The sequence below is a fragment of the Melanaphis sacchari genome, unplaced genomic scaffold (assembly GCF_002803265.2).
Source record: "Melanaphis sacchari strain LSU unplaced genomic scaffold, SCAv2.0 Contig1_pilon_pilon, whole genome shotgun sequence".
Lineage (NCBI taxonomy): Eukaryota > Metazoa > Arthropoda > Insecta > Hemiptera > Aphididae > Melanaphis > Melanaphis sacchari.
Genome location: NW_020270976.1, coordinates 3,761,111 through 3,773,117, shown reverse-complemented (window position 1 = coordinate 3,773,117; position 12,007 = coordinate 3,761,111). Strand labels below are relative to the sequence as shown.

Sequence of the window (12,007 nt, the reverse complement as noted above, 5' to 3'; positions counted from 1 at the left end):
CGTGGCCTGGATCGAAACCAAGAATAATATAATGGTGTACAAGAGCATATGCGTAACTCGCGAGTCGTGACTACGCTCAATATTGTCTTCGTTTGTAAAAAATAATATATTATTGTAATCTACTGTGTAGGCGAAGCATTTTTTTTTGACAACAAGAAAACAAAATAAAATATTTACCATAATATTATACGAAAAGAAAAAAAAATCATACCTAACAGTGGACATGTCTGAATTGCGAAAAGCTAGGAGGAGCGGTTAAGACGATTTAATATATAATATCTTTATATAGAACCCCCCCCCCCCCAAGATTTGCATTAAATAATAATTCACTTTTTGAGTTATTTTTTAATAAAAATATTAGTTTTTCGTTTTACTGGATTATAATTTGATACCTAATAGATTTTAATATTATTTATAGAATTCTATTAAATTATAAAAACTAACACTCAACATCAAAATGTATGGGAAATAAATCATCCAAAAACATTGGAAATATTTAATATGAAAAATATGGCTAAAAATCGAATAAACAAACAAAACTCAACTATACCGGATTTGCGATTATAAAATAATATAAATAATAATATTATTTAACAGCAATGAGTGAAAGCATATGTATGTGTTTTAATAAATTAGTTGCATTATTATGACTCTAAAACAAAATCATAAATTATTTAACATAATATACATACTATTATAATAAAGTATTAATGTGCAATATGCATATCGGGAATCGGTTATAATACTCGGTTTGTGTATGGGTTGTGTTAAATAATAATAAAAAAAAAAAAAAAAAAAAAATACTGTTTTGTTTCATTTTTGTAATCAATTAATTGTATTATTATTATTACTATTATTATTTTTATTTTTATTATTTTTGCTTGCTTGGCGATAAATAACCGAAATTTGACAGTTACGACAATAATATTATTCAACTATCATCCGTTCAACCCCGTGTAGATGTATGGAACATTTATATTCTACGATTGTTTTTATTATTACTATTTTTTTTTCCCCTGTCCGCCGTAAATTTAATCAGTCGAAATTCGTTTCGAAGCCAGCGGTGTCGGAGTGCTCGTTAACGACACAATTCTATTGAAAACCCATTAACACCGATGTATAATCTACAACCGCCCGAAATCGTTCATTAAGCACCGATGGCAGTGCCTCCGCTGATTTGTGGCGAATCGTAAATAATTGCTCGGTCTATCTCTTCCGGTCTCTAGGCTCTCATCTCAATCCCCCATTTTCTCAACGCTGTAAAAATTAAATTTAAAGATTTGTTGGTTCTACTCCTGTATAATATTATTGTCTCATTATTTTATCACTGTCTTACTACAAATTATTCACTTCAATACTAGAACAAAAGTATCATACTTTTATATTATTTTATAATTTGAACTTTCCAATTTCTTACTGATCCGTGAATAAATCTCGAAACCCCTAACCGAATGAGTTTTATTTTATTGTTATTTATTAGTGTTGTTTTAATATATTTTTGTATATGAGATTTATATAGAACACCGCATTGCTGTATTGCTGCAGGAATCGTTTGAAAGTTTAATAGAAATGTACCTTCAATATTGTATTTACATTATATTTTATTCCCATTCAATAAAAATTTGAATTTATATCGATTTATATTAGTGTTATAAGACTGAGTGAATTAAAATATAATCAATTTAATAATAACGAATAAAGGTATATTTGAAATGCTTTATTGAAGTTTATATTGTATTTATAATATAATGATTTTAATTGAAATATGTTAGATTTGTTTAATAATTTAAACTGTGGAGTTATATGGATATACAATAATTTAATATTAATTTTCACATAATTGTATGATAATCAAATTTTTTAGTTGTCTAAACTTGTGGTTACATGATAACTTTGAAATACTGATATTCGAGATAACATCATTCACTCTGAAACTAGTTAATAATTAAAATCCCCCGAGAATAAAATCTAATCGATATATGATGTCAACTGAAATTATACGTCCAAAAAAAAAAAAAAAAACCAAACTAAATTATAATTATTAATACAAGTCAATAGAAAAATAAAAAAATAAACACATTTTCAACTTTATTTTTTGGTTAACATTTTTTTCAAGAAAGTTTAATTAAGTTAATGTTTCTATATTAGATATACTCTTATTTATCACTATTTGTTGAGCATTATTCTTATTTAGAAAAATCTAAAATATATTTTATTAAAAGGTTTTTGTATATTTCTGTAAATTAATAAAATCGATTGGCGGGGGGTCCATGCATAAATAGATCCCTTGGGATGATCCACCTGTTCAGAACTTAAAAAAATATTACTCGTTTTATGTAGCTACATTTGGTTTTGTACTCCCAATGCGCACACAAACGTTTTTATCCATAATTGAACTGTTCTTTCGTTTATTTTAAAGTTCATTATTCCCATTTTGACGTATAATTTGTATACCTACTACAAGCAATACTGGAGTCTTTAAACATAGACATCAGGATACTCAAGAAAATGTTTACAAATTTAAATTGTCAATAAATTCTCACAATATTCCAGACCTAAACCAACAAGTACGCATTTTCCTATAAATCGTTTAAAAACATTATTCGAGTGTACGGTTTATTTTTTACGTACAAATAAAACCGAAAAAACCAAGTAACAAAAATAATGTGACAGCGACGGATGCTCAAAACTATCAAACAAAGCGCCAATGTATGAAAAACGACGCTAAACCCATGTTCAGTGCACATTGGTTCATTCTTGTAAATTGTGGCGGGAGAGGGTTGATGGACGATGGTTATGTATTGAACTTAAAATTACACAGGTGGGATGGGCAGGTGACGATAAGTAAAAGACCTAAACTAAAGGGTCATTTTCGAGATTTTGAGTTATACGACATAAGAACGGTGGCGGACGGTGGTGCGCGAAACGTTGAATAATCGTACGTCACCGATAATGCCAGCCATGAGAGCGACCGGCGATAGTACGGTGGAACATTCTTCAGCCGACCCCTCGGCCAGCCGGGTGGCGTTTTCGTCTGTTCTCCTCACCAGTCCCAGTAGACAATACGGATCGCTATAACCTGACGACAACAACCAACGGGTCAACCAAACTATCCCAAATCATATTATAATATTATCGTACAAAATACAGGTAGCACAATATGTAATTTGGTCGTGTACGCATATTATATTACAGGTGATATTATTATAAGAGGCGTTATCTCTCACCGCCCATAAGGAGTTAAATATACAGAATTCCACAACAATAATAGTGTAATACATACAATGCATGGACAATAAAACACATATTAATGGTATATTTCTGATGTGCATAACTGCATTTAAAATGTGATGATTTATATAACAACATACTCGTAAGAAATATATTTTTTTATCTTCTTTCTCACTTTTTATTCTTTTACCTCTCTCTGCTTGTATTTATTTATCTCTTTTTTTCTTCTATTACCGACCGACGACCGAATAATGGAAAATCAAATAATTTTTTTTGCATTGGACCGGAACGGATGTCTCATGGAATGTTTAAAATATACAATCCAAATGCGACTAAAATATATGTATTATATATCTTTATATATATAATGTGCAATATCGATCGAATAACCGACCAACCAACCAATAACAGAATTTTTGGTTAAAAAAATGGTCTCGTTTGATTTGTTCGAATGTTGGTATGTCAAGTATTTACTCAACAAATATCTGTATTCAACCATTTCAGAAATAATATAACATAAAAAAATATTTGTAAATTTATGATTTATTTTTTTTTTAGTTTAATTACTTCATTATTATTACATTATTTTTCTAAAGATAATAATTGAAGTTTGTTATAATAAATTAACATTAAGAGTTCACACTGTAACATGAATTAATATAATAAAAATTACCATATTAAAGCGTAACAATTAACTGTATCAATTCACATTTCATAATGTATTAAAGTGGTTTAAGAAGAAAGACAAATATTTTAATAAAGGAAATATGATTAAATATAAAGGAATGAGAAATATATAAATAATATAATTCATATTTTTAAGTTCTCGACATAGCAAGATTTTTTTTTTAATAAATGTTAGATAATAATATGTATTGTATATAATATATAATATTGTATCTTATTGATTTTATATTTTAATATGTATTATATACCTTAATATAGCTATGTTTCTCACTTATTTACTGTTTTATAAATATGTATTTTTATCAATGTTTCTAAATTAAAAATAAGTTTAAAGGAATTTATTTCTTGCTTATGTACAGCGTGTAATTTTCAACGATATAAGAAGTATTTCATTAAACCTAAAGATTATTTAAAATATTTTATTAACAATGTATATATATTCTTATCACAGGAATAAATATAGTTTAAAACTATTAAATACTAGGTAGCCATCCAGATTCGTGAAAGATATGGATAAAAATGATAAAATATCTATAAACAATAAAGTGAAATGACGCTGAACAATATTTCAATAAATAATTGGATTTTTGACAGTTATCGTTTTGTCGATAAATTCATTGGACTTTACAAATTGAGGTATATAATATCAATTGTTTATATTTGTGTTTTTTATATATTTTTTTTTTTTTCGTAAAATACGTTATGATCGGTGAATTTTATTTATTTACATGCTGTCATTTCGGAAAACAAACATTTTATTTTTATTTTATTTATTAGATGAACAAATTCAGCTGAGTCCTAATGACGAGATATGTATTAATAAAATAATTTTTAAAATAGGTAACTTATTTTAAACAAGTAATATGCGAATTTATTAAAATATTTATATTCACAAGAAAATATCTGTTTAAAATAAGTGTTTATTAAGAACCAAGTGATTGCATAAGCATTATAGTTAAATGATTTTAAACCGTTGATAAAAAATTTAATGATTTGTTTGTTCAATGAAATATAATATATCAATTGTTGAAGGATCTGTTGAGAAGAAGTAATCAATTATAATAGTATAATATGATTGAAATTATAATAACATGTTATTTTAATGAAACAGGAATTTCCAGATCGGTGTATACATTCTTGAAATAGTTATTGAACATAGTTCAAATAATGCCAATAATAATTGATTATGAGCAGTTTTCACCGTCATCGTAAACCGTAAACGTCAACACAAACTTGACGGCGAAACGCGTTTAGCGTGTTCTATCAACCTATGCGTAAGTCCTTCCACGCCACTGCTGTGACAGTGGGGTCAATCAATCACGCTTGAGTGGAACAGTTAAGTACGCTACATCGTAAATATTAAAGTAGCTGAAAACTGTATAAATGAAATTCCTGGCAAATGAGATCATCAGTCTATTGGAGAGGTGAGCGGGGAATGATGATATCTTTTGACGTGTTTTACACAAGATTGTAAAAGAACACGCGGTGAAAAAAATAACAGTTTATTGGAATATCAATCAATTTTTAATTCAGGAACACCTTTACCTGTGTTTACATGTATATTATAAAATACACGTCACACAATAAAATAGTATTTTTGTAGGTGAATTTATATCAATCAATATGATATTTTCTAGTTTTATTGTTGGCTTATAACTTTTTTTGTTGAACAATTTTATTTTTAACAATGTTTGCTTCATTAAAAGCTTTTAAGATTTATATTTCTCGAATTAAAAATAGTTTTGAGTAGAATTCATTATGTGATCGATAATATAATTAATGATGATTTTAAGTATCAAAGTAATTAAGATTTTCATGGATAAAACTTAAACAGCTAAAATAATTGTCTGTGCAACGAACTTACAAAGATATTTTTTTGTAGAATTGTAATACACAAAAGACTACCCGTATAGATTTAACCCATTAATATTTAAGACAAAACATTATTGTAATTGGATAAATTTAATCAGGTAAGAACTCGATCTGGAATTGTGTAACTATTGAGATTATATTGGAAATAGGATAGTGTCCATTAATCACACGCCTCGAAAAATACAGGAAATTACATTTTTTTTCTCCTTTTTACAATGTAATATACTTGTACACGACATTAAATTGCATGACTTTTATTTAAATATCTTTTATAAATGTTAGTTTTTGATCGAACTCTTTTATCACTATTTGTAACTACTCTTTTTTACTGTGTTAATTTTTCTAATTATATATTTTTTTTATTCTTTTACTTTTTTAACACATTTACTTCAGAGAAACTTTTTGTAACTTTCATTTGTACCAAGTGTAGACCGTGAAATTTTAATCAAAAAATCGAAAACATTGATTTCCGAGTTGTTTTTTTTTTTTTTTTTGATGACCTGTCGTTTTAAAAGTGAATATTTCATAATATAATTTATAAGAAAAATATGTAAAATAATAACTTTTAAAATGTTGTGATTTCTTCAAAGCAAAAATAAAATGATAAAAATATAAGATCAGTATTAGAGACACAAAATAATAACCTTATTCATAAATTCTATAGTTAAGTTTATTATAAATAAAATATATACGGATACAAGTTCAAAAATAATAACAAGATTCTGAGCAAAGATTAAATGTTAGTCTCTATTTTTAAGGATATTTTATAATTTATATATATTATTTACTATAAAAAATTTAGTATTTATTATTATTTTTTTAGTAATGCGATATTTTGAATTAGTATTTGTCAAAAATAATTCGTGGTTTATTATTATTAATGCCTATACTGTAAAATCAATATCAAAGTTCAGTGTGTAACTGTGAAATTTGGTTCATGGTAGAATTTGTTTAAAATAAAAATAATTAATTGTAAAATAGTAGTATGACTATAACGTGTATACAATGATAATATAAATAATAGAAACAGTTTCTAAGTTCTCGTGGCTAATATTTTTTTTTAATAACAAGAAATTAAATTAAATTAATTTTGGAAATAACAAGAAGGGGTCATTCATGAATATGCAACTTTAAATTTCTATTGAAATGAGGATGCTTGCGTTATATTTTCAATCTTTTTAACCAAAATGAATAAATAAATTAATACAATTTACAAATTGTAATATATTATGAGGTTTTTATCTTTGATTTTGTATAAATTGTCCATTCTTTTGTAATTTTTTTTTTATTTTTCCGATCGTGTTTAAAAGCACTTAGAATTTTTTACTTGCTAATAATTTAATTTAATTTTTTAAATTTTAATACTAAAAACTACTCTATAAGTTAAAAATTAAAGCGTTTTTGCTACTCAAAAACGTGATGACAGAAAAAAAAACACTATTCAGATTATTATAAAACTAATATATACATCGCTCTGCTCAGAATCTAAAAACTTGACAGAATATAGATAACTGATAGGTATTGATTACTACTTCTCTTTGCTCACCTCTGCATAGGATATTATGTAGTAATAGTTACTATACGTTTGAAAAAACATTGATTAAGTATAGTAATCAATAAAACAATTATTAAAATCGATGTAATTCCTTTTGAAATAGTTTTTAGAATTAATATTTTTCGTAAAATAATTAATCATTAACACTAAACAAAACACTACAAATATTATTATATCATGATGCGAAAAAATGTGATTAAAATATATAAGAATTAACTTCTTTTGTAATACTTTTATTTTGAATGAAAATTTAACTTAACTAAGCTAAATTATAGTATCCTAGAAAACTTTTCCTTGGAAAGTTTGATAACAAGTTAAGTCCATAATGAGATTAGATTGAAAACATTAAAATATGTAGTATCGTTAAAAACATGACTTAATTTTAATCTTTATTTTCGTGTTTTATAGAGTGTATTTAATTTTTAAACACAAACGAGAATGATTTATTTAATTTATTCTTTTATATATTTCATAATATTTTTATAAATAATATAATGTAAAAGACAAATTTGGAGTTAAGATATGCAAACATATATTATAATAACAGCAACAAATTCTGTATAAACTTGTATAATATAAGCTTAAGAGGAATTTTAAAGTGGATTAAACATTATTTAAGAAAAATTCCGATATGAATTTTTAATATCTAAGCTAGTAGATGTGTTTCTACATTATTTTTTATAAAAAAAAAAAAAAAAATAGAAAATATTTTTATTTCAGGTGAAAAATTGATACATAAATTAATTTAATATTGAGTAGATATTTTATCTTTGAGAGTAGATGATCAAAAACAAGCATATTCAAAATGGTATATCTATTTTTATTGTTTAACTTTTTTAATAAAAACTTTTATTATTGAACATTTATCATTGTAAAATTATGTTTAAAAACCATTAAAATTTACATTCGATTTGATTGAGAGAATAGTATTTTCTACTATATTTGAGAAAAAAACATTATGATGTACCGATTTTGTCTAACCAAGCGTCGTTTTTAAATATGATAATATTATGAAAAAAAAAAAAAAAAAAAAAAAAAAAGTTGAAAATTAATTTGAAAAAAATAGTTAAAATGTATTTTTAATATTATCTATCTATTTATTGTTGTTTGTAATTGCGTTCTACAATACTGACATATTTTAATTATCATAAAATTCATCAAACGCATATGCATTATAGGTGTATACTTATGTCACAAACACGCTTCCGGAATTTGGTCGTGAAAGGTGAATACTGTCTTACGATAAAAGGTTTTAATTTCCTAACTTACCATTAGCATCTTTTGCCTCCAGGCCTTCAGCTTCAACCACCGTCACATGAAGCACAACTATGGGAGGCTAAAAAACAAACAAAAATAATAATAATAATATTATTAAAGGAAAAAAAACGAATGTTGTCATTACAATATACAATATTTTTTGTACATTTTCTACGTAATAATGACAAAAAAAGTGTTTATGATGGCTTGGTAGTAACAAATAATAAGTCGATAACGAGATGTGTTGGGTTTTATTATACTACACATAACATATTATTGTATAATAGGGAATCCTGGGACAATTGAAGATTCGTGTCTAAGAGTTCAGATTCCCTCATTAAACTTGTACAAAATATACTGGGCTTTTACAATAAAATGCTAGAGACTACGTACCGACAGTTTTATGTTTGGATAATGCGAAAAACCGTAAAATACATCTAAACTAAATCAAAGTAATATAATATCGACATATATTATAAGCATAATATTTTCGATAAAAAAAATACAAGAATACAAAATTATAACATTTTATTTTCCTTTTTTTTTTTTGATTCAATAATATAATTTATAAGTATTATATAATTACGTTAAATAATAAATTAAAATTGTATTAAAATAAAATATATACAACATGCCTATTAAATTATATGTATTAAAAGAATAAAAAAATTATTACCATGTTATATAATATTTTATCTTAGACAGAAATATTTATGTATTATTTTATTTTTAGCTTTGAGATGCTTAAATTCAAAAATATAATTTTCGGGGTATTGAGGCATAAATTTAAACATAAAACGTGAGGGTCAACTTAGGTGATATTATATTCTGACATTTTTATTATTCCCTGAATGGTCTAACTAGTTTGTTAAATAATCTTATACGAGAACAGTCGTCTAATAGAAAACAACTTGCTATAAATTTGATCATATTATGATAAAAATACAAGCATGAAATAATAATAATCTTCAAAATTATTTATTTACTTTAAGCTAATGTTTGATGAATAAAAATAAACTACAATATTTGAAATAAAGATATGTTTTTAGATAATTTGTAATATTCTATTGACAGAAACTAATATAACTAAACTAACAAATTTTTACACAACGTCAAAAACATTATAAATTCATAATGTAAAACATGTTGGTAGTAAATTATTTTACACATAATTTTCATTTTAGTATTTTTGGTTTATACAACATAATATATAGATTATGTGTTACCCGGTGCATAAGGTAACGTGTATTTAAAGTAAGTGCATTAAAAAAAAAACCTTTGGTATGAGTTGAAAATATTAAGTTTAACAGATGTAAGTGATCTATAGCCATTATGATACGTCCACTGATCATTATATTGTCCTTCCTTTATGCATTGATGATACAGTGTATGATTAAGCCTTTAGATAGTTGAAGTACATCAAAATTATTTATGATGTTTTAAAAGATGCATAGTAATTGAATAACAATTAATGTCTAGATGTTAGAACTCAAATTCGTTATATTCTAGAATTGGATTTCTCATATAATCCTTTAGAAAATCGGTTTGGAGTAAAAACGTGAGCAAATCCTACAAAAATTTAGCACAATATGGTAGTAAGTACATATATAATATATAGAGATGGCTGGAAAATGATCAAATAATATTTCAGGTAGTTTCAGTTTAAAAGCAATTTAGTCCAGTGGGGTACAAGAATAAAGAATTTTCATAATTACAAATTCGTAAAACGTGTTCTATTAGACGGTTTGTGTCATGGTCCTTTAGTTAAACATAAAACCTAGAATATGTTATGGATTTTTACACTTATTAAAGCAAAAACAAAAAGTTTAGAATACTGTATTTAAAAAATGTAATTTACGTGATAATGTCAAATTTTGTATTGATTTTAAAGTGGAATAATATAAATTTTATACTACAGTTTTAGCGTTGTGAAAAAAATAACGTATTAATTATTTAATTTTTAATTAATGTGAAGTTGTTATGAAATTAATCAAAATAATTGTTTAATTTGAGAATAAAATCAATTATTTTACATAAAAATATAGATAATAATGAATTTGTAAATGCAATAAAAAAACTAACGTTATATATTACTTATAAACGTCTCAAACTTTATCATAAAATAAAATAAAAGCCTTTAAGTATTTTAAGCTTAGTTTGGAAAATTTAGAATCCATTCAAAGCACGTACATTTAGGAATTTAGTACCTATTTTACACTCCAATTAAAAATGACTCGTTTTCAGAGGGCTTTTTTGTCGAAGATTTTGTCAATGATAATAAGGTTTAGGGTGCAGAGTAATTTCTTCAAATGGAAATTAATGTTTTCAACGCGAAAATGATCGTAAAATTTCACTATTCAAATATAATATTAAAATAATGTAAAAAAAAAAAACAAAAATTACTTTTTCCTCGTGCACGATGGCCATGTAACGTCTGTGCTGCTCGGGTGTGACATCGAATGCTTTTTGTGCGTAAACGTATAGTTGATCTCGATGTGCACTCAGTTCTGTATCAGCGCCAACTTTGTACTTTATCGTGTATAGAACATCCATGTATAAGTTTTCCATCTAGAATTTAATACCATATAAAAGTTAGTTAGTTTAATTGCAATCGTATTTATGTATTATATTTTGGCAATCAAAAGTAGTATATCATAGTATAATATAATATTGTATGTTTACACAATGATGGTAGAAATTTATTTTTTTATACATTACATTACAATGATTATAAAAATAATTTTTATGTAATTTAACAAATAAATTTTAACCTGTACTAAAATTAAGAGTTTTTTTTTTTTTTTTTTAATAAATAGTTGGTATAATTTTACTTTGAATCGTACATTTTACCAAGAAAAAAATATTTTTAAATATAGTATAAACATAATAAAATAGTACAATGTCATGATGGTTACTTAATTTCTAATTTAGATATTAACCATTAGATAATTAAAATTATATGATAGTTTTTTTTTTTTTTTTTAGTCATTTTATTCACATTTAAATTGATCTTAGTTGATTAGGGTTCTGTTTATTTTTTAATAAGTTATAATCTTAAATTAGGTATTATTTTGAGGTATTAATAAATATAAACTATTTTCAATCATACCATTAAACTAACTAATTTTACATAAAATGTAAATTTTACATTATTTTGAAGCTACAGAACAAAATAAAAACCAACTCAAATATTATATTGAACTAAAACTTTTGATTATTTATTTTCTGTTAAATGTCAGTCTTTGGGTTCATCTAAACGTGTAACTTTTATCGTTTTTAATTATTATTTATTGTGGCATCTTAAAGTTTAAAAAGTTTAACGTTTATTGTTTTGTATATTTTGTTTTTCAATCAGTTAAATTTTAGATCTAAAAAAATAAAATTAATCTTAGTTTTTTACATAAA

General features: G+C 24.8%; 1 protein-coding gene across 3 annotated transcripts in view; it reads right to left on the bottom strand.

Moving 5' to 3' along the window:
- The window catches only part of LOC112593144 (BAI1-associated protein 3), a 153,699-nt gene that overhangs the window by 37,387 nt on the left and 104,305 nt on the right, over positions 1-12,007 (bottom strand). For 2 of the 3 annotated variants that reach the window (XM_025337460.1, XM_025337461.1), the window contains exons 5-7: positions 11,006-11,170; positions 8,615-8,681; positions 2,948-3,079 (exon numbers count right to left, since the gene is read on the bottom strand). In XM_025337460.1, the coding sequence (XP_025193245.1) occupies positions 2,948-3,079; positions 8,615-8,681; positions 11,006-11,170 (364 nt within the window). The remainder of the gene's footprint in view (positions 1-2,947; positions 3,080-8,614; positions 8,682-11,005; positions 11,171-12,007) is intronic. The other variant, XM_025337462.1, reaches the window with a different exon arrangement.